The sequence below is a fragment of the Benincasa hispida genome, chromosome 9 (genome assembly GCF_027475165.1).
Source record: "Benincasa hispida cultivar pf3 chromosome 9, pf3_genome.v1.1, whole genome shotgun sequence".
In the NCBI taxonomy this organism is placed as follows: Eukaryota; Viridiplantae; Streptophyta; class Magnoliopsida; order Cucurbitales; family Cucurbitaceae; genus Benincasa; species Benincasa hispida.
Window position 1 is genome coordinate 36,805,128 of NC_143486.1, and position 24,905 is coordinate 36,830,032.

At 34.3% G+C, this 24,905-nt stretch overlaps 1 protein-coding gene across 1 annotated transcript; it reads right to left on the reverse strand.

The window, feature by feature from the left end:
- Positions 1-9,409: 9,409 nt before the first annotated feature.
- LOC120086765 (putative serine/threonine-protein kinase PBL25) lies at positions 9,410-14,055 on the reverse strand. Its single transcript, XM_039043557.2, has 5 exons — positions 13,435-14,055; positions 12,214-12,419; positions 11,206-11,395; positions 10,365-10,756; positions 9,410-9,972 (listed from the first exon to the last, which is right to left on the reverse strand). Exons 1-5 carry the CDS (start codon positions 13,619-13,621, stop codon positions 9,592-9,594), a joined length of 1,356 nt encoding a protein of 451 aa, XP_038899485.1. The 5' UTR covers positions 13,622-14,055; the 3' UTR covers positions 9,410-9,591.
- Positions 14,056-24,905: the final 10,850 nt, after the last annotated feature.

Below are 24,905 nucleotides of genomic sequence, written 5' to 3' on the forward strand. Positions count from 1 at the left end.
CTAATCCAGCCTATGAAGCTTGGATAGCCGTTGATCAACTACTCTTAGGTTGGCTTTATAATTCCATGAGTCAAGACATTGCAACACAAGTCATGGGGCATCAAATAGCAAAGGAGCTATAAGAAGATGTCAAAGAACTTGTAAGAGTTCAGTCAAGGGCTGAAACTGACTACCTCAAGAGGATGTTCCAACAAACTCGCAAGGCAACCCTGAAAATGAGTGAGTATCTAACGTTGATGAAGAAGTATGCTGACAATCTTGCTCTTGCAGGTTCACCTGTGTCTCCTCTAGACCTCATATCCCAAGTGCTGGCTGGCCTCGATGAAGAATACAATCTGGTTGTTGTAGCAGTGTAAAGTAAGGGCACAACTAGGTGGTCTGATTTTCAATTTAACTTGCTGTCCTATGAGAAGAGAGTTGAATATCAGCTGGCCATCAAGACTGGCATCACCGGTATGACTAATGTGTCCATTTCCTCAAACTCACCCTCAGTTAATGTAATGCAAAACAATTCCAGCGCTCCATCGAATCCTTATTGAAACTCCTATGGGAACAATCAATCATCAAACTTCAGAGGTGGAGGGGGAAGAAACAGAGGGCCGATGGAACAATGCTTCTACAACCAGGCCTACTTGCCAAACATGTGGAAAAATAGGCCACACTGCTGATATCTGCTATTTCAGATACAATAAGGACTTCAATAATCCTCAACAGACTCACACTCGAGCTGAATCTACTTAGCTTCCATCCAACAGACATCAAGAACAGCAGACCTCAGCCTTACTTACTCAATCGACAGCTGCCTCCCCTGAGACAGTCGTTGACCCCAATTGGTTTGTTGATAGCGAAGCTTCAACTCATGTCACTAGCAGCCCCACCTTCCTTCAATCCTCCTCAAGCTACTCAGGTACTGATAAAGTAGTTGTTGGTAATGGCTCTCCCCTTTCTATATCTCGGTCTGGACACTCCAATCTGCATACTAAGAATGGTGTTCTATCTCTACTAAACATATTACATGTGCTTGCAATTACCAAAAATCTAGTCAGTGTATCCAAATTAGCCAATGATAATAACGTTGTGGTTGAATTTCATGCTGATTTCTGTGTGGTTAAGGACAAGGCCTCGGGGGTAGCTTTTCTGATCGGACGACTTAAAGATGGATTCTACATGTTGGACAGTGTCAACCAGTTACTAAATAATGCACCTCCTACATCAGAACCCTCAGGTGCTAGCTTGACAACTTGGTCCAATCAGTCTCCTTCACATTCTGCCCTTGCAACCAGCACTACTATCTCTAAGCTACTTCTCCATAGGCGTTTAGGCCATCCATCCCCTAAAATTTTGTCTAAACTGATTAGTGGATGTAATCTAAAAACAGTTCTTAATGAAAAGTTCTTTTGTGAGGCTTGTCAATTTGGGAAATCACACAACTTACCTTTCTCTGATTCTCTTTCTCATGCTAAACGACCATTTGAACTGGTGCATTCTGATCTCTAGGGACCAACCCCAATACTGTCAGCTGATGGATATATATATTATGTCATATTTGTGGATGACTTTAGTAGATTCACTTGGCTTTACCCTCTTAAACAAAAGAGTGATACTATAGTTGCCTTTCAATGTTTCTAAGCCCTTGTTCGAACACAGTTTAATACAACCCTCGGTACTTTACAAATGGATGAAGGAAAAGAGTATCAACCTATTGCTCATATGTGTACTCAACAGGGAATTCACATACGCATGTCCTGCCCCTACACATCAGCTCAAAATGGCCGTGCTAAGCGTAAACACAGGCACATTGTTGAGACAGGCTTGACTCTTCTTGCTCAGGCTAAAATGCCCTTGAATCTGTGGTGGTATGCCTTCTAAAGTGCTGTCCTCCTTATTAATGCTTTTCCTTCTTTTGTTCTTCAAGATATCAGCCTTATGGAGGTTTTGTTTGGCAGTAAGCTGGACCTGTCGTCTGTCAAGGTGTTTGGTTGTGCCTGCTATCCAAATCTCCGACCCTATTAGGCTCACAAGTTTGACTTCCACAGTAAACGGTGTGTGTACCTTGGTCCTTCACCCATACACAGGGGCTACCGTTGTTTCACTGATGATGGGAAGGTTATTATCTCATTCCATGTCATATTCAATGAGGAAGATTTTCCTTTTCAAATTGGCTTTGTAAGTGATCAATCCTCAAGCACTCCTAGCTCAGCTCCTCCAATCACTACCTGGTTCCCCCCACCATCTATAAATTTGCCCCACCTTGTCACTCGCTTGTACCAAACTCTCCTCCCATACCTCAAGTCCCAAGTCACTGCCCTGATCTCTCTTTGAATCCTACCACCCCTCATTCCAGTCCATCCTTGCCCTCTGCAGGCTCTCCTCGAGCATCTCCAAATCCAATCTCATCCTATTCACCTAGTCCTCCTACAACCTCACCTTCCACAAATCTTTCCCCACAGTCCTCCTTACAACACCAACCACCCCTTGCTCAGTCACTAACAGGCATTCATCCTATGATCACTAGGGGCAAGGCTGGTATCTTTAAGCCCAAAGTCTGGTCTGCTGAACTTGTCACTGATCTTACACAAGCTGAACCACACACTATCTCTCAAGCCCTGCCAGTTCTATAATGGACTGAGGCCATGGTTGAAGAACTTACAGCTCTGCAGCACACAAACACTTGGACTTTGGTCCCTCCTGCCCCTGACACCACTGTTGTTGGCTGTAAGTGGGTCTACCGATTGAAACGTGATGCTCAAGGATCTATCCAGCGGTATAAAGCACACCTTGTTGCCAAAGGCTTTCACCAACATCCTGGTTTTGACTACTTCGATACCTATAACCCTGTTGTCAAGCCCTCTACTATCCGAATCATCCTTACATTGGCAGTGTCAAATAGCTAGCCACTTCGTCAAATAGATTTCAACAATGCCTTCCTCAATGGCACAGTCAAAGAGATTGTCTCAGCCCCCTGGTTTTGTAAGTCCAATTCACCCTCAATATGTTTGCAAACTCAATCGAGCTATCTATGACCTTAAGCAAGCCCCTCGGGCATGGAATGATGAACTCAAAGGATTCCTCTGTCGAACAGGCTTTAAAGTAACTTCACTTGACACCTCTTTATATTACATGCGTACCACATCCTCCATTACAATGCTTCTTGTATATGTGGATGATCTCATCCTCATTGGTAGTGATCCAACTCTTATCGACCATTTTGTTTCCACCTTCCATAAACAATTCTCCCTTAAAGACCTAGGCACACTCAGTAAATTCCTTGGCATTCAAATACACTATACACCATCCAGTCTTCACCTCTATCAAGCTCAGTACATAACTGATCTGTTAGTCAAACTAAACCTCCAGCATGTCAAGCCTTGTCCAACTCTTGCTGCCCCTGGCACTTTGCTATCAACCAATGTAGGTAAATCCCTCTCTAATCCTTTTCCCTACCGCAGCATAGTTGGTGCTCTTCAGTACTTAACTAATACCCGGCCAGACATAGCATTCATTTTCAACAAGTTAAGCCAATTTTTCCAAGCCCCCACTGATGTGCATTGGTCAGCTATTAAAAGAGTGCTTCGCTACCTAGCTGGAACAACTAACTTTGACCTCACCATCAACTCTGATCCACATCTCACCATATCAGCCTACTCTGATGCTGATTGGGCTTCAAGCCTTGATGACAGAAAGTCCATTGCAGCCTACTGTATTTACCTCGGCTCCAACCTTATTTCTTGGTCCTCTAAGAAACAAGCTACTGTGGCACGGTCTAGCACAGAGTCTGAGTACAGAGCCCTTGCTCATGCTGCTACTGAAATCATATGGGTGCACAACCTTCTCACTGAAATTGGCTTCTCTTCAACCGGAATTCCAGTCCTCTAGTGTGATAATATGGGAGAAGGTGCATTGGCCACCAATCTTGTCTTCCATGCTTGAACTAAACACGTCGAAATAGATGTCCATTTCATTCGAGATCTCGTCCTCAGTGATCAACTCCATGTGAGTTATGTTCCGTCCATAGAACAGCTTGCTGACTGTCTAACTAAAACTTTCCCAATTCCAACCTTTTCCTATCTTCAAAGCAAGCTCGGCCTAACTTAGTTACACACTCGCTTGAGGGGGGATGACAAAGATAACACATCAGCCCCTATGGAAACCAAAGAAGGCCAGACGTGGAGCCTACACAGCAGACACCATGGACTCTCTCTTTCCTCAACAAATTCTGGTGCAACCAACTGATGCTCCTTCACTTGCATACAAAAAAGGACAGAATCAGTTGTCATATTATTCCTTTTTTTCTTCTTTGTCGTTTTATACATTCATTTGGTGTATAAATTCACCATTCATTCTTTTCTGTATATATATAGAAGAAGATATGCAGTAAGTAATATATACTTGAAAAAGGAGAAGAAGAATAATAATATACCTTCTTTGCAATCTCAGTGTCTCTGTCTCTCCCTTACTCTTCCTTTTCAATCTTTCTGACTATTTGAAATGATAGAATCTACCCTCCTTGAAATATATAAGGATAGAGTGATAACACCAAAATGTGTTATCTTAGTGCCTCTAATCTCGGTCGTTTATTATGTTTAATGTGCTTATGTCATATTTGTAGGATCTCGAGCAATTTATGCATCCAGGAACGTTACGGACCGTTCGAGGTTAATTTAGAGCAATTAAGAGCTAAAAAGCTTCAAATGGACCAAAAATTACAAAAATGCCCCTAGCAGGCCGACGTAACGGTGCCATGCTCGACAACGCGTGCACCGTTTCAGAAGACACCATTTTGGTGTAGTGCTATCTTGTGGCGTCGCGACACTCCAGAGCATCAGGACACATGTGCAAGGCACAACGCCGTTGAGCCCTAAGGGGCGTAACACTATGGTTCGATAAAAATAGCCTAGTGCCACGGCGTTGTCCCTCAGAGCCGTGATGCTACCGCGACTGTATATATGCAAAACCTTCATTTTGGGTAAATATCATCTTCATTTGACCCCAACCAAATTTCTTCCCCTTTATTGTCTTCCACTTTTATTTTTCTTCATTTTCCCTCATGTAATCAACAAAGACGAACCCGATTCTTGTCTTCTCCATCTCCATGGAAAGGTAAGGTTTATAAGTTTTTAGTCTAGAGGATTTCAAATGAACTCATTGTAACTTTGGGAGTTTTGTTTAAATGCAATTCTTATATCTTGGCCGTGAGTTTCTCTCCATTTACTTTGCTTAATCAATTGCATTTTCTCTTGATTGTCTGATAAACTTTCAATATGTGACATGAAATTGTGAGTTAATCAATGAGAAGCAATAAGTTAGGCTTGCAATTTGTAGTCAACAATGAAGAGTATTGCTCTATCGACCTAGAGAAACCCATATTAAATATTTAATTAGACGATGGAAATTAAATGTTCATCCTTGCGTAATCTCTAGAGCGTAATATAGTTAGTTAAATATGATTAGTATGGATTCATCTATGCATGTTTAGCTAATTAGGTAACTAAAACCATCGTTAGATTTCCAATCAATTGGACTAGGATAGTCAAGAAGCTAAAATTACATTTAGATAATTCAATGAACAAAATTATATTGAGCCATTCCGATACTTTAAGCTAGAATGTCTTTGTCAATTGCATTTTTATCCTTTACTTTCTTGCAATTTACTTTTATGTATTTTCTTATTGTCCAATCCACACTAAATCTCCCATTTATCACTTTAACTAAAAAGGGACTTCAAGGAACTAACATTACTACAAAAATTGGCTTTAATGTCGATTTAAAACCGATATTATAGGAGTACAATATTGGTTGAAACCGACTTTGAAGATCATGTTATAAAAGATCTTCAATACCGGTTGTCTTTAATGTTGATTTAAAACTGACATTATATATTACCAAGATTTCAATGTCAATTATCTTCAATATCAGTTTTCAACTGACAGTGAATATTATCTTCAATATCGGTTTTCAACCAATATCGAACATCATCTTTAATATCGTTTTCACCTATTTTTATCGATAATTGACTGTTATTAAATGTCTCTCATGATTTTGTTATTGAAAAAATAAAAATACATAATACACTTTTTTTTTGTTTACGCACAAATACTATTTTTTTTACCTACACAAAATAAAATTTTAATTGCTATTATATATACAACTTAACTTCAAACAAATATAAAAATTAACTAATTCACAAATTGTTTATCTAACCTATCAACAAGTTATATTGACCAATTATACATAAAGCTCTAAAGTCTAAAGATCTAGAGAGTTGGTTGTCTACTTTGGAAGATCAGATAGATACATAAAAAAAAAAAAAAAAAACAAATTAAAATAATTGCACAACAAATCTGGAGGTTTTCCTTGCAAAAAACTATGCATTTCCTTAGTATATTGAAAACCACGGTTAAAAAGTAAACATCACTGCAATTGTGTTTTTGCTTCTATACCAATAGTAACATTAAAATTTAACTCAAATTAATCATAACCATGCATTTATTCCTATAACAATAGTAACATTAATATAATACTTAAACATACAAAATAATTTAAGGTCAAACCTATGGTTTCTACTTCCAAACCATTATAGGGTACAAACAACTTTTATTGGTCTATTAAAAGTGAACAAAAACTTACTTTTAAGAAGCTTTGCTATATTGGAAAGTGTTTTCAACAGCTGAATAAGAGAGAGTTAAAAGTTAATGTCGGAGTCATTTTATATATGTAAGCTATGTATATGAGAACAAAGTAATAAAACTCATCAACATAATCTCATTGGAAAACAAACTCATGAAATGTTAGTTAGTAAATTAACTCATGAAAGACTACTTAGTAAATTAGGATCACCATGAACTATGTACAAGGAAATTGAATAAAGAAGTGAAACAATTGACTAGTAAAAGACTAGAGATTCTTGCACATAGGAAAAAAATCAAATTATGTTGATAGTTTTAAGTAGTAAGTAGTAATATTTTATTACATACTTGTGCAAGAGGTTCCATAATTTGTCCACACACAGGACCTTGTTTCTCATGTTACCAAAGTTAGTGATCAAAGAAAGATACACAGTTTCTTTGTGTTGGGTGAACTTGATATTCCAATACAATCTGTCTTACATTACTAGACGAATAACTAAATGAATAAATACATCATACATCAAAGATCAAATGATTATATTACCCCTATGAAACAACACACACTCTCTAAGTACTAAAACAAACGAACCCATCTTACATTGTTGCTTACTAATTAATACTTTGATGTTAAACTGTCAGTAGACAAAGCAGACAATAAGCAAGAGGAGAATACAATAAGCAAAAAATGACAACTAACATATATATACATATAAAAGAAATATAGTGATATGGAATAACAATGATTAATCTTGATGTTCTGTCATCACGCCTAGAGATAAGATCACAACACTATGTTGTTTCAATGAGAAAAAAATACACATTATGTCTGAATGATTGAACCTTAAAATACCTGGTTTGTTACAACTTTTGTCATCCTATGAACTGTTTCTTCATCTAAGATTGAATCAAAGAAGAAGGTTTGTTCTATTTCTTGCTCTTAGTTGTTGCAAGAAAAATGGATTGATCTTTGCCTCTATGTTGACTTGTAACAGTCTTTTTATTGACAAAACCCAAAACACACAAGAAGTGGGGTTTTGAGAGCAGCATGCTAATGGTAGCACAAAACAACCAACACAAGGGTGAGCAAATACAGCTTTCTCACCTTTACCAAACAAGAGAAGGCGAAGCTGAAGCAATTGAAGACAAACTTTGGAGAGAGCATTAACACACTAGTATTATTGAATTGAAGGCGAAGTGGAGCAACTATGTATTACCAAACAAAACTTTGGAGAGAGCATTAACACACTAGTATTATAGAAAAAAGCCCTACAAAAACTTCGCATTAAGACTAATCATATTAACTATATTTCTGTTCAATAAAGTTCTAAAAAACCATAGCTCTTCCTTCTTGCCTTTAGTGAAGAACATGTAGGCCCCATAAAAAACTAAAACCCATCCAATCCAAGACACAATCACAAACTATGAATACAAAGTAAGATATGTAGTGATTGCAAAAGAACAATGCAAGAAATCAATCAATTTAAATTCAAATTAACTTAGGATAATAATAGGTTCAGCTAATGAGTCATATTGAATAGGCAAGCTAATTCAAAGTGCTGAAGAGTTTGGAGAAATCGTCATTGTTACACAGTCCCACTTCATACTTGGAATGGAACTAAGAAAGAACGTGTTCTGAAACTTTGTATTTAGTGGATCAAAATGATACTCAAATGAAATGATAAATTGACAATTGAAGAAGCTCCAAAAGGGCACAAGTTAAAAACAGAGAAAAACTACTTACCCATTAGGTAGTATGCTCCAAAATCGATTCCAAACCTCACACAGAGATCCCAACCTAAGCACAAAAACTACAACTAAGGTTAACCATCCCAAATCCTCAAGACTGCTAGTGGATACAAAGTTTCAAAAAGGGTTTTGGAGCTTACTCCCCAAAAATTCAACAACTAGAAGAAAAACCCACAAAAACTTACCAAAATAACCAAGACAAACCTTAGCACTACTGCACAGTATCCAACACCTTCAAATTGGAGCTTCATTGGAAGACAACGGAGACAACGACAGACAGTGACTTATGATGTATAACAGGCAGTGGCAGTGCTGGACAGGTGATGCCCAGCTATAACGCGGTGGATCCGTCCAGTGAGGCGTTTGGAATCGTGCGCAATGACGGGCGTTTGATTTTCTTTTCTCTTCATTTTTTTAGCTTTATATATATATATATATATATATTATTTTTCATTTTCTAGATATGCCTGATGTCGGTTTAAAATCGACATTGAAGATCCCTTTTCTGTTTTTAATTTTTTCAACTGACATTAAAGTCTAGATTTCTTGTAATATAATTTATGTTCTTTCCTATGGTTTGATCTGGACTTACCACTTATATACCAAGCAGTTAGTCTTTAATATTATAAATTTTTATCTGATTTGGATAGAAAGGTTTATGATACCCTTTCGATCTTGATCATAGATAAACATGAGGAATGACAGTATAAGTTTTGCAACAACAATAAAAAAAAAAAGTGTCCAAAAAATTAATAATAATAATAAAGACAACTTGAGCATGGTGGATTATGCCATTAGAATATGGACCAAAATAAAATTAGAGTTTTAAATCTCCACGTATGAGTGGGCTGAACTAAGGGAAAAAAAAGTAATAATAATATAGCTATTATTTATTAGTATATTTATTGCATAATTAGAATCATGATTCCAACATGTGTAATGCAACTAGTGTCAGGAGAAAGGACATTGATTGGTTTGATAAATAAAAGAATTTAAAGCACAGAAAACCCTATACAACCCTAGCTTGCTTTTCCATATTTTTGTATCACCTTTGAAGTTTTTCTCCCCCTCTCATTTTCTTCAATATAATATTTCTTCCAATTTAATTTTCAATGAAAACAAACAAGAGAAAAATTGTGGAGAATACAACACATAACGTAGGGAAATACCACATTGCATATATATATATATGGAATATGAGAGAGTGTTTTTATTAAATTTACAAGGAAGAGTGACTTCCCGGGCGCGAAGCAGCGGCATTTTGCTTAGAGGACGAACCCCATTCAATGGCTTCTGCGATGGCTCGTTGGCGTGCCTCGGCTGTTTCAACGTCGTGTAGATGATCAATGGGTTTAGATAGACTGCTTGTTTCATCGGCATCACTTGACGACGAAGACTGCGACGAATGCATGTCTTCTGCTCCCAGGAAACTGAGAGCAGTGACCACGTCACTGATCAACGGTCTGGCTGACGCTTCCTCGTGGAGGCACATGGCGGCGACTGCAACTGCTTGGTTCAAAGCCCTTATAGGAAAGTCTCCACCAAGAAGAGGATCTGCCAACTCCATGAATCTAGCTGGTTCCTTGAATATTGGATATGCCTAAATGTAGGAGAAAAACATAAAAGAAGTTGATGGATTAGGGTTATTTGAAAGTTTTTGATATCCCTAGATTTCTATGCTTAGCGTTCCTTCCGTTTATATGACATGTTTGTTAGGATCCGTTTGGATTGACTTAAAAAAAAAATATTTTTTATAAAACTCATTTTTATTTAAATATTTTTGATAAAAATTTATTAAAATACACTTGAAAAACTATTTTTGAGTGGTTGTCAAATACTCCAATTTCTTCCAAAATGAATTATTTTTTAAAATAAACATCTAAAAATGTATTCGAAACATACCCTTTAATCTATTAAAATCCGTCCAATGAAATATGTTAGGTCAATATTTCATTAAGAGTATAAGATAGGGACAAAAGAAAGTTGACTCACCCAAGCGACCAAGTTTTGTTGTTTAGCGGGACGAGTGTTGTCGATGACTCTCTTGCCAGTGATGAGTTCCAACAAGACGACTCCAAAGCTATAGACATCAGACTTGGGAGTGAGTTGGCCAGTCCTTTGATACTCAGGAGCACAATATCCATAGGTTCCCATAACTCTGGAGGAAACATGGGATTTGTCTCCAACAGGACCAAGCTTTGCAAGCCCAAAATCTGACAGCTTTGCATTGAAATCATTGTCCAATAGAATGTTTGATGCTTTCAAGTCTCTATATATCACTGGTGGGTTGGCTTTGTCATGTAAGTACTCTAGCCCTTTTGCTGCTCCCAACCCTACTTTCATCCTTGTTCCCCAATCCAAGGCCTTTCTTTCAGCTGGAAGATCTATAATGCCAAATCAAAAACACACACACAACTTGATCAATGAGTCGTCGTCTATTTGCTTCGAACCTCCGTCGAGTGCGGGGCAAAATTAAAATTTTTTTCCTCTCTATATATAATGAGCTATTTCTATGGCTTATTAATTGCTAGTTTTGATAATTAGTTGACTAATTTCACATGCATATTTGTTTATTTAGTAAAACTCAAGCAAAACGTTGAAGTAACACTATAAAAAAAAAAAATAGGTCAAAGTTGACAAAAAGATAAGAGATCAAGAAATTCAAGAAGTATTTGAGGTAGCATGAAAACGCTACATGACAGTGTCAAAACATTGCGAGAAAAGATAGGGCACAACTTATTGAGAGTTCATGCTTTAGATTATAAAAAATTAGAAGATGGAATTGTAAAAATTTTAGACCTGATTTGATAACAGTCGTGTTTTAGATATTTACCTAGTAGGTGATCTTCTAGAGATCCCAAAGGCATGTACTCATAGACTAAGAGTCTTTGATCACCATCTGCACAATAGCCAATGAGATTGACAAGGTTTTGATGGTGTAGAAGACTTAGCATTAAAACTTCCACAAGAAACTCTCTGTTCCCTTGCAATCCATTTCTGTCAAGCTGCTTCACTGCTACAACCTGTCACATGTCACACATTCATTAGTGTTATTTACAAAATTACATTTCAATACTCTCTCATCTTCATTTAATAACTATTTTATGTTTTTTTTCTTAAATAAAGAAAGAGTATTTTTTAAATAAAGAATTGATTATTATAGTCTGTCATTATTATAGTCTATAAATTATAATAGTTTGTATTTGGAGTTCATACTATTTTAGTTTAAGTTATAGAGCATGTTTGGAAGTGATTAAAAAATGGTTAAAATTACTTTTCTCATTTTCCAAATCACATAGAAACATGATTTTAATCATTCCAAACCAATTACTATGACATTAAAACAACATTTAAATTTGTAAAATTAAATATTAAATTAATTTGGAATGATAAAGATGTATTTTGATGTAATTTTTAATATGATAAAAGTGATTTTAACCGTTTCAAAATCACTTTCAACGTGCACATAATAATTTGTATTTGAGGTATAGACTATTGTTATAAAAAAACACTTTCTATTGAAAATCTCATGCCATTTAAAAGAATAACATTAAACTTTTGTTTCAAAACAATTTTAAAATTCCATGATTAGGAGGCCTACGAAGATCAAAGACTACATTGAGCTCTTGAAATCCAATATTTCATGTATTAGAAGAATAAGGTTAGGATCATATGCATATGAACTATTAGTGAAAATTTAAGAGGAAAATTTAACGAAAACAAAATCTCATAAACTAGAAGAATTTTACGTTATTGTTAACAAACATTATTTGTTAACAATAACATATGGTTAACAAACGAGTTTAAAGAAACCAGGTGACAGAATGAACGTAGACATTACCTGGTTAGTTTTATCGAGTTTGCCTTTGTAAACTCTCCCAAAGCCCCCCTCACCGATTAGACATTCTTGACGGAAATTCTTTGTAGCAGTTGCCAACTCTCGGAATGTGAAGGTTTGAGCTGCAATGTTATTCTTTTCCCCAATATTCTCTTTCTCTTTCTCTTTTTCTGCTTCCTTTTGCAGTACTTGGTTTCCTTTTGGATTTTCTGTTCATTTATATGCAAATTAAAATTACACAAACATACATATAATTTTACTAACATTCAAACTTAAAAATGTATCTATTTGTTCTCTGAACTTTGTGCTAATTAATTTCATTAATGTGACACATTGATGTTAACTATCAATAGATGGTTTCATACCATGTTAGCATTGCAGAATTCTACTTTAGTTTGGTTCGTTTTGATTCTATACTTTCAATTTTGGTTTGTTATACTTTCAACTTTGATTCATTTTGGTCCTTGTATTTTAAAAATGTTCTTTTTGGTTCCCATGCTTTCAACTTTTGTTTATTTTCGTCACTGTTCTTTGAAAAATAACCATTTTGGTCTTTTCATTTTCATTTTATTTTCAAGAGAATAAAATATTCACATTTTCGAAAGATCAATGACTAAAATGTACCAAAATAGAAAGTCCAAGAACTAAAATAAATATTTTGAAAATACAAATACTAAAATGAACAAAACCAAAAAATACAGAGACCAAAATAGAATTTAAATCTAAAAAAAAGGTAAATGAAAAATATTAAATCTATTTTTTTGCACAATTAACTTTTATAGGTCAAAGTGACACAATTTAATTCGAATATTAACATCTAAAAGGTCTGTGGTTCGAATTTTCCACCTTTATTATACTAAAAAAAAAATCTTAGTTTGTAGATCAATTAACATACACTCAACATTTAGGTAACAAAAACTAATATGGAACATATTAGTATCAAAATCAAATGTAAATCGAAATCTTTAAAAGCTCTTAATCTAAATTTGTAATATGACCTACAATCATGGAGCTGGGTTTGAGATGTTTCCACCATCTTTCAATCTGGGTCGAGATTTCAATCTCTAACGGTATTTCCATGGATAGGGTTAGGTTGGGATACTTTTCCCATTCCCGTCCTCATCGAGATTTTCAATCTCTAGCCCGACCTTATTTCCGAATTTAAAAATAACAAGAAAATTCAAAAAAAAAGGAAAAAGAGAGAAAAAAAAGTGAAAATAAAACCTGTAGGCGTAGGACGTGGAGGAGGAGGAGCAGGATGATGCTGTTGTTGCGTCGGCGGCGGCGGCGGTTGTTGTTGTTGTTGTTGTTTATGACTACGAGAATGCACCGAAACAGACTGTTCCCTTCTACCACTCTTTGTTCTTTTCGCTGCTTTCCCATGAGATGAAAAACATGGAAAGCAACTCATTTTTCTTTTTCCTTTTTTCTTTCCACCAAATTTCAAATTTGTATCTTTCTGTCAATAATATAATAACATCCAATACAAATATCAATAATCAAAAAGAAAAAACAAAAACCCAATTGGGGTTTTTTCTCTCTCTCTCTTGTGGATGTGAATATGAAAAAAATTCTTCAGAAAATGGCTCAAAAAATGGCACCTTTGGCTAAGAACACAATTATAATTCAAACTGTAAAATTTAGGCTTTGAAAGAGAGAAAAGAGAGAGAGAGAGAGAAGAATTTGATGGAAATTTATAAATTTAAATGAAGAGAAAGAGATAAAGAGAGAGAGAGGGGAGGAGGGACCCTCCCAAGAGGAAAGAATGAAAACCAGAAAGAAGTTTGAACGAGGAAGTTAGGGATAGGGAAGGGGGAGAAAAAGACCAAAAACAAACAGAAAATTAAATTGGATATTGTTATTAATTATTATTTATTTTAGTGTTTGCTTTAGTTTTTTGGTTTTTCCGCGTAGAATGGAGAAATGATAGTTAAAAAAAGAAATGCAAACAACTCACACACGAAGGAGAGAGAAATAGAGACGTGTGAGGCATGCATTTTTGGGTCATGTTTAATTATGGAGGACCTCCTTGGTCTTGTTTAAGTATAGAAAAATATTTAGCTCCATTTTAGCTCTTTCCTTGTGCTAAAAAGCACAGATACGAATATCGATACGGATACAATAAGATATAATGATATATCAATTTTTAAAAAACTAAGCTACGGATATGTTTAAGAAACATTATCATATATATATATATACCCAATTAATTATTATAATACTTATTTTAAGTTAGATTAAAGTAGATTCAAGAAGAGAGAAGACTTGAAAGAAAAAAAAAATCCGACAATGTCGGGTGCTGGTTGAGCAACTAGAGTTCACGTTAGAAAAGAAGTAGATGATGAAGATTGAAGAATGAAGTTGAGGATGAACAGGGTGTGAACAGTGGCAGATCCATAAATTTTGTTGACGGGAGGCTTTATAATCAAAAGACTATTAAGGAAGGAAAATTTTAAAAAATGAATGTAAAAAGTGGGGCTTTAACCTAGGCCTAAAGGGGGTTAGAAGCCATATTTGCCACTAGGCTAACTAATAATATTTTTTCTATATATGTTAGTTTTGTATATATATATATATATATATGTAAAACATAAAGTTGAGGGGGACTCGAGCCCCAGGCTTATACTGAATTCAACAGTAGATGTGAATCATGATTTAGATAGCAAGAGAAAAGAAAAGAATGAATATTTAATTACGTTTGAAGTTTTTTCTTTTAACTTTTTATGTTTTATTCTTTATTGTTTTTATCATTTTTAACCTATTTTGTTTCAAATTGCTAGATTTAAGTGTGGTTTTAAATAAAATGGATTGTGGGTTGGGTTTTTTAAGTCGTTGAACTTAAATTTGAAAAATAATGACCACATATTTGGAAGAAGATATGCGGTACATATATTTGAAGATTAAAATAAGTAAAAGAATTAGATACTTCAAATCACATATCTACCATGTATCTAAATATATACGTATTTGATACATATCTGATACCAATTCTCTGCATAATTAGTAGTATCTGTGTTTCCTAGTCCTTATGTAAAAGTCCATTGGACCAAGATTTAGTATTTAAAATGTTCTTCAATCTCTTTGTACTCTTGGTTTGAAACTCTAATACAAATCTATGGTTAATTTGGATGTTATTTAGGGAAGTTTTAACACATAGAAAAAATGTCAAACTAATGACAGAAATAGTAAAAAAAAAAAACACGGATAGATACTAATAAATTTCTATCATCGTCTATCAGTGATAGGCTTCTATCAGTTCTATCACTGATAGACATTACTAATTTCTATCAGTCCAAAGAAGATTAAACTTTTGCTATTTTGGGTAAATAATTTCCTTTATTTTCAATGTATATATCCAAGTTGGAGTAAGTAAATTTCAATTTAGTTTTTATGGTTTTGTGTTTTTGTTTCCTGTTTTTTCAAACGCTTTGGAGCCGTTTCTATAATCTTTCAAGTAACCAATCTAAATTGCTCAATTAATATTGACGAAGTTCTCTGCATCATCAATACAAAATCATAGAAGTTAAATAGGTAATAACTACAAAAGTTTGAAGATTAAATGTGCAATTTAACCAATCATCTAATAGTCAATGATATATTTGTTGGTTTGTGTATAAGCATAAGTTAGTGGTTAATTAAGATATTTTACCACTTCTAAAAGGTCAGTTTGGATTCCTAGCTACTTCAGATTTGTGATATATTATTATATGTTTGTTAGAAAAAATGATATAACTCCCACAAACTTTCTATTTTATTCCCTCACATTTAAAATAACTAATTATTTCAATTTTTGTAGTTTAAAGTTTTTAGGTTATTAAAATACCATTTCGGTCCTACAACCTTTGTGTTTGTTGTATTTTTTAATCTTTGTATAATTAAATATCTAATTTTAATTCATATGCTTTTAGTTAATCTTAAATTTAGTCTTCAAATATGTTTTTAAAGTTTAAATGCTAATAGATAATAATTTTTTTGAAAAAAAAATAATAAACTAGTGGTAGGGACTAACTTTGAGATTTATCAAATGTAATCTTACACCTATGAATACTATATGTGATTTTAGTCTATTTATTAAATAAATGATTCTTTTCAAATATACAAAAATGAACTAACTTATTTACAAATATAGTAAAATATTACTATCTATCAAAGACAGATTGTAAGATTTTACTATATTTGAAAATGTTTCTAACAGTTTTGTCATTTAAAGTAATTACCCTTAAATAAATTTAAGAAGTAGTAAAGATATTGACAAAAATTATTTACTCCAAACAAACAAAAATTATTTACTCCAAACTCAAGGACTATAATAATTTTATTAAAAAAATCTCTGTCACAACTCGTTAAAGAAAATCCTTTAGGCTAATTTGACTCGAGCTAGTTTGAGGTTCCTTTGGTTGGAGCGCAATAACCACACCGTCCAAATTACAATAGCATAAAAAAAATAAAATGGGAAGAATCAAACTTCATGGAACTAAAATTGACAACTAAGATTTTGTTGGGAATGTCCTAAACTCGCAGTTCGTAAATGTTGTTAACAAATTCTATTTATCAATAAAAAATATTGTTGAGTATTTTGTTCAATAAATTATTATTGATATTGCATTTTTTTATGAAAATCCAATAAACAAATCCATGGCTATAACATGAATACTTTAACTTTATGTGGCGACATAAAAGAGGATCAAGTTTTAGTATGTAGCCAAAAATGATCTATAAGTATATGGATGAGATTGGGTACCTCATCCTGGTGACACTATCGAATGCGGCCCATTTTGTATACTGATACAAATGATGTGATTCAAAAATCATTCATGTGGAGACATGTAAGTGAGGGTATCTTGTACAATGAGTTTGCATAAGACCGGACCTCGAAATAGTCACTTTTTTTTATAACAATCGTTTACTGTTAAAACTGACTATTTCAAACTCAATGACCTAGGGTAACTCGATCTTAATCCTGAGCTAACTATGAACTCCTGTTTATTTGGGATTATCCTTTGATCTGCATAGGTGAGGGTAGTCCAACAGCATTACTCAATAAGCCTTACATTTTGGGGATTAGATCGGATAGATAGTTGGGGACTTAGCTTTGCAATATGGAATTCACTCCTATCCGATTTAGGGTTAGTAGATAGGTTATTCTCTTAAACGTTGTTGCCTAGTTTTGAACAACAGGGGCCCTGTGTTCTCATGAAAGAGAGGGATATGGTTTATAAGTTGGATTATAAATCAATTGTTCAATGGAGAATCAGTAGAAGCTTAAAGAGCAAAACGTATTTACCAAGGTAAAACGATAATCTTTGACCCAACTGTAAATACGAACGACCTGTGAAGGGTTGATTTATCGATTATGGTTAAAATAGACAAAAATATATCTATAGTGAGGAGAGTGCAAATATCGAGCTATAGTGGAATGTCTTGGTAGTTAATGAATAGTGATTAATTCTGTTTAAATAGTTTAATCAATTAATTGCAAATCGTTGGAGTTCATGATCTGTAGGTCCATAAGGTCCCTCTACTAGCTCGTAATTTGGATTAGTAAATTGAGTAATCTTGATGAGATTTGAAATTAGGGTTTAGAATATGAAATATTCAAATTCAATTAGGGTTTTTATGAATTGCATTCAATACAATTGAAATGTTTAATTTTATCAAAATTAAACAAAATTGGAATGTTAGGCTGAATGATTAGTGATGCATTCAGAATTCTACAAAAATTCTGCAGAATTTGAAACCCTCAACAAACCCTCTTCAGTTTTAATACCAGCTCAATTTAATGTTTCCACCACACAATCCTTATAAGAGAATAGTAGAAAAGATCTTTGTGGTAGTCTACTGGAAGATTGAAGCATATTTTCGTGGAGCTCTGCTGGTTTTGAAGAAGATTCATCAAAGGTATTGTATTTAGCAAACCCTCTTGTGACATAGTTTTTCTAAAGCATGTTTTAAACTCAAATTAAGTGTAATTAGAGTGCTTATTGATTTTGATTTTCTCCGCTGCATGTTATTTTACTCCATCAGTTGGTATCAGAGCATGATTTAAGCACTCAATTATCATTAATTTGAGTTTAGTGGGTGTTTTTCATAAACTTTATGAAAATGGTGAACTGATATGGTTTTTCTGAGCTTTGGCATTTAAATCTTTTCAATTATGTTGTAACTCTTGTAATTGGCTCTTTTTTTATGAGCCTTAATGTGTGTCTGTAATTCGTTTGGAGTCATTAGAGTTGCAATTAGGATGTAATTGAAAAAATAAGTGAAGAAGGTTGAGCGGCAGAAACTAGAAATTCAATCCATTGCCACATACTCGATGCTCGACGGAATACTCAGTGGCATACTCGATGGTATTTCATGAAATACTCGATGCACGATGCCATACTCAATGGTACTCAATGCGTTTAATCGATGATATTTCATAAAATACTCGATGCTCGATACTCATACTCGATGGTATTTCATGAAATACTCGATGCACAATGCCATAATTGATGGTACTCGATGCATGATGCCTTACTTGATGATCGATGGCCTTTACTCGATGGTATTATGTGAAATACTCGATGTTTGATGATGCTTGATGTCATACTCGATGCTAGATAGTATGCTCGATGGTATTCATGGCTTGATGGTACTCGATGTATTTTGCCCGGTTCAGCCCAATTTTAAAATTGGAAGTCCGGTTCAAGGTGGTTCAAGCAGTCCAGAAGGTTTTTAAAATCGATTTTTGCTGAATTTTATAATAGTTAGGCCTTTGATTGCTTGAAAATGCAAAAACTAAAACCATATAAATTTGTGTTTAATCATTTATATATGTGATGTATGTTATAACTAAATAAATCTTGTGTATGCATAGAGTATGCCATGTAGAATTAAAATCCCACCATAGGATACATGTTACATGCATTGAAGTATGTTATAAAGTGTTATAATATATAGTATGCATGTATAAGGTTTCAAATTTTTTAATATAAAGGTTATGTTAAATGTTGAATGCCTTTGATATAAGTTATGGATGCTTAACATGTCTAATTTTTGTAAGTTGTTATAAAATTGAATTAGACATTAAAATTCATAACAAAGATAACAACATGCTCACTTAGGTTAACAACTTGTTTTAATAGTTAAAATAGGTCGTTATCTTATAAAATTTGGTTACAAACTCAATCGGTTCACAATCCTGTCTAAGGCTGAGGGTATTTAAGTTGACGATTTACGTAACACATAGACATCGTAGGTTGAAATCCAAATATGAACGTCATACTTGGATAATAATCACATAGACTTAGGTTGTTTAAAATTAGCCGTAATAAACCTAAGTTAAACAATACTCAAACATTTAGAACACTTCAATGGAAGATTAACAATATATTCAATATATCGTTTTTAGCTCTCATATCCTCAAGAGTTCACATCGTGAGATCCATGCTCGACTTCATGTCGATTTTTCCTCGATTGTTCCATTTGGAAAGTGTTTGCATGGGTCAATAACAAGGTGAATGAGGGAAGTAGTTTAAAGTAACTGGGTGAAGGAAATGTGTCAACATATCCTATGGTCTCTTCCATTAGTTTGAACCGTGAAATTCCTATGTTGTGCCTACTGTTGTTTTTAGGCAGCACTAGCTAGTCATTAACCGCGACAATCCCTTTGAAAGATGTAACATAGGATTCAGAACAACCCAAGCTTCATAAATGAATAGGGTCTTATTGTTCTGACTTGCACATTGTCTTCCTACTGTTCTATAAGATCTGAAAATGGCGAGTCACACTTATAGAATGTTAGTAAGTTCATGACCGAAAACGGTAGCTAAATGACTGTCAGAATATGAGTTATTCTGAAGATAGTATTTAGTCAGGAATGTCTTACTTTAGTGAAGGAGTATTTGACTGCCTTAGGTAGCATTTATTCTAACTCATTGTAGTATCATTACAAATAAATAAAGAAATATGGGTACTTTATTAATTTTTTGCTAAAATTGGATTAAGATGCACAAGATTAATAGAATTTGTTTAAATTTTTCAGCAATTAAAACTCAATAATACAACTTCTTGCTTCTCACAAATTTAAAGGAGAGGGTTATTCCAACTGGAAGTCAAATTTAAACACATATTAATAGTTGATGATCTGAGGTATATGTTAACAGAGGAATGTCTTCCTATTCCCAGTTCGGCTGCAAACCGAAGCGTTCGAGATGCTTATGATAGGTGGGTAAGGGAAAATAAAAAGGCAAGGACCTATATCTTAGCAAGCATATTTGATGTACTCAACAAGAAACATGAAGCCACGAGGCTATAAAGTATGTTTATAACTTGCGCATGGAACCGATAGCTTGTAGAAATACAAGCTATTGTAGCCTTTTACTCAAAATTGTGAAGGCTAACAAGCAGAATATGCGTTGATAATACTAAGAATTCATGTGAAAAGTGAGCTTGCGTCAATCAGCACAAAAAATCCTCACTAACCCTATACCATGCGTTATTCCGTGTCAAAGTGTCCATTTTTACAGATATTACAAGAATTGATCGCATGCATTGGTCCCAGACCGCCGCAAGGTTGACCGCATGAGTTGATTGTCATAAAGATTAGTTCGCCGTATGGAATGTTGCGTCCACAGAGTGATAATCGTGATAGAAGACTTCTCGCAAGGTAGATGGAATGCGTTGACACCTCTGGAGAAATAAGCTCGAATGCATACTTTGGGAGTATCAACAAGATAAGGTGATGTTGACATTGCCCATACTGCGACAAAGGTAGCAGTGAGTCAGAATGCAATCATCAATGCTGTCGGCACTTGAGCTCTATAAAAAGCACCTTGGAGCTTCACTTCAAAACATCCGAGCTTTTGCCATGAGGCAGATCCTTGTGATCACAGATGAGAGCATGAGCAGACACTCTTTGAGGATTCTCCACCTTCACAGACCCTTCCAAGTTACGACCAGAGCTATGCCGAAGATAGAGCTTAAGAGCGACTTCTCCACCATCCATCTATGGCACCACCAGTAGCCTTGACGCATTTCCGATGAAAAGCAAGAGACTTTTTGCATCTAGCCTTCCATTTCTCCTCTTATCTCTATATTGTATTACATTTTGGCTTAATACATAAATACATTTTGTAATCAACGTATCTATTAATTCCTTCAGCTTCATCTTCTTCATCTTTTTCTCCTTTATCATCGTTTACATTCATCGTTTAGTTATCAAAGGTAGTCGCATACTCAATCGTGCAGCCTAAAAATAGGACGCATGTAGCAATCCATCGAGAGGTGTGTGTTACAGGAGTATAGTGAGTTAATCTTCTTCGCTTGGTGTGAAGCGATAGCAACGCTTGTCTATGAGCCGTCACAATGCTTGTTTATGAGCTGATTAGCCACAACTAACCACATGAGAGGGTGAGTAGTGGAACACACTAAAGAAAAGTATGCATTGTTCCTAGATATAGACACGATCTTATGCTTGACGCAACCATGCATTATAGAGATATAGGCATGCGGCTGGCCACCGAGAGGTGTGCGATGTAGTGTGGTGAGCTGGAATTACTCGAGCGACCTAACATAATGAATATTATTATGCGTTAACAACTGTTGCATCTCTACCAATTCTCATAGTTAAACTTCCATTGCTCAATCTATTTAGTTAGGAGTAGGAGTAGCGCATAGTCCTTTAACTTTCGTCTTTTTACTTTTGTTCATCGCCTCAAACACATTACTTCACAAAACATTATTGAGTTACAAGTCCTTGTGTTCGACCTTAGATCACCCTGAGAAACTTGCGTTGTTGTTATACTTGGTGAGAAAGTGAGAAAACTTATGACAGGAATGCATGGTCATCGCATACATGCTTAAACGCATATTGTATATTTTCTAGTCCAACGCATGACCATCAACGCATGGAGATCAACACATAACATAAGATGCATATTTATTTTCCTCTCTTTTTCCAAACAACTGGAACCAATGTTAGGGAACCCGTCCTAGACATGATGGTTCATTTTAATGTTGTAGAAGCTCATGGGGCTACCATGGACAAAACTAGTCAAGTTAGTATGATATTAGAGTCTTTTTCGAAGAGCTACCTAACCTTTCGTACTAATGTCGTAATGAATAAAATTAATTAAAATCTGACTACTTTATTAAACAAACTACAGACTTATCAGTCAATGATGAAATTAAAAGAAAGTGAAGCAAATGTTGTTTCATGAAAAAATAAACTTCTGAATGGTTCATGTTCGGGAACAAAACCTTCTGACAAAAAGAAGTTTGTCCCTTCATCATCTAAAGATAAAAGTGTACAGATGAAGAAAAGGGGAAAAAAGAATAAATAACCTACTACAAAGAAAAAAAAAGCCCCCAAAAGAAAATGTTTCCATTGTGAAAAAGACGGTCATTAGAAACGAAATTGCCCAAAGTATTTGGTTGAGAAAAAAGCGGAAAAGGAAAATCAAGGTAAATTAGATTTACTTTTAATTGAAACATGTTTAGTGGAAAATTCTCACTTGACCTGGATATTAGATTCAGGAGCCACTAACCATGTTTGCACTTTTATACAGGAATCTAGTTCTTGGAATCACTCTCAAAGTACAAAATGACTTTCAAGGAGGGAATAGGAGAAGTCATTTCAGCTGAAGCAGTGGGAGATGTCAAGTTGATTTTAGAATGTTTTATCTTGTTAAAAAATTGATATTATGTAACAAAGATGAAAAGAAACTTGATTTCCATATCATGTCTACTGGAAAATATGTATAAAGTATCTTTTGAAGTTAATGAAGTGTTCGTTTTTTAAAGAGGTGTTCATATTTGTTCTGCTAGACTTGAAAATAACTTATATGTATTAAAACTAATTGAAGCAAAAGTCTTTTTAAATATAGATATGTTTAAAACGACAGAAGCTCAAAATAAAAAACAGGAAATTTCTCCTAACGCCTATCTTTGGCATCTCAGACTTGGTTACATAAATCTCAACAGGATTGAGAGATTAGTTAAAAACGGTCATCTAAATCAGTTAGAAGACGGTTCTTTACCTCCTTGTGAGTCATATCTTGAAGGAAAAATGACTAAAAGATCTTTTTCTGGAAAAGGTCTTCATGCCAAAGAACCCCTTGAACTTATACATTCAGACCTTTGTGGTCCGATGAATGTAAGAGCACGAGGTGGATATGAATATTTTGTCAGTTTCATTGATGACTATTCTAGATATGGATATATTCACTTAATGAGTCACAAGTCTGAAACTCTTGAAAAGTTCAGGGAATTCAAGACCGAAACAGAGAACTTATTAAGTAAAATAATTAAAACACTTCGATCAGATCAAGGTGGTGAGTATATGGATTTATAATTCCAGAACTATTTGATAGATCATGGAATTCAATCCCAACTCATAGGATCTGGAACACCACAACAAAACGGTGTTGCAGAAAGGAGAAACTGAACACTGTTAGGCATGATTCGATCAATGATGAGTTTTGGTCAGTTACCTCAATCCTTTTGGGGGTATGCAGTATGGACTGCAGTGTATATTCTGAACATGGTTCCCTCTGAAAGAATACATAAGCATGCAAAAGAAGCAAACAGAATAAATAAGCACTCTAATTACATTTAATTGGAGTTCTAAAGCATGCAAATACAAGTGGGTTTCATGCTACATACCTTTCTTGATGAATTCTTCAATTCCAAGTTGCTCTTCACTCCAATTAAGCTACAAAATAAACATTGAACCACCAAGAGATCTTCTCTACTATTCTGAGTCTTGAATTTGAGTGGTGGAACTCAGATTTGAGAGAGTTTGGTGTAGGAATTTTGTGGGTTTTTATAGAAAGATGTTTTTCCAAAAAAAAAAAAAAAAAAAAAAAAAAAAAATCCAGCCCAAGAACACTTCTTAGTCCCTTCAATTCAACAAAGTGAGAGAGTTTTATTCTTCTTTAACATGCAGGCACTCTCTAACAACTACATTGCCAGCACCTACTTAGGATTCAAAGTGGAATTTGTGTGTTAATGTATGAGAAACACATCATGCTTGGGGGTTTTGTGGGAAAAACCCACTTTCTCATTATTCCATTTTTTTTTTATATTTTAATTTAAAATTCAAATTTTAATTAATTTCCAAAATTAACTAAAATTTAATTTAATTAATTCATAATTAATTAAATTTAAAATATCAAATCTCAATTTCTCAAATTGAATTGAAATTGAAAAATTAATTAAACATATTTAATTAATTAAGTAATAATTTTATATCAAATATTAAACTAATCACACACCTAATTTTAATCATGAATCATATTCATGTAATTAATATTTAAATAAGTATTTAAATATTAATAACTCTCCAATTTCATTTAATTTCAACAAATTAAACATTAATTATATCGAATATAATTAAGCAAACCCTAATTTGATTTTGAACTAATTCACACTCAAAAAACCTAATTTCAATTTGAACATTTTCAAATGGAAATTCAACTTGAACAATTCAAATTGATATCGTTCCAAATTCACTCAATTTAATAATTCAAGGTGTTCATGTTTTACGAGTTAGTAGAGGGACCTTATGGACCTACAGATCATGAGGTCCAACGATTAAAATTAATTGGCTAAACTCTTTAGACCAAATTAATCAGTATTCGTTAACTATCGAGTCACATCACTATAATTTGATAGTTGCACTCTCCTCACTGTAGATATATTTGTGTCCACACGAT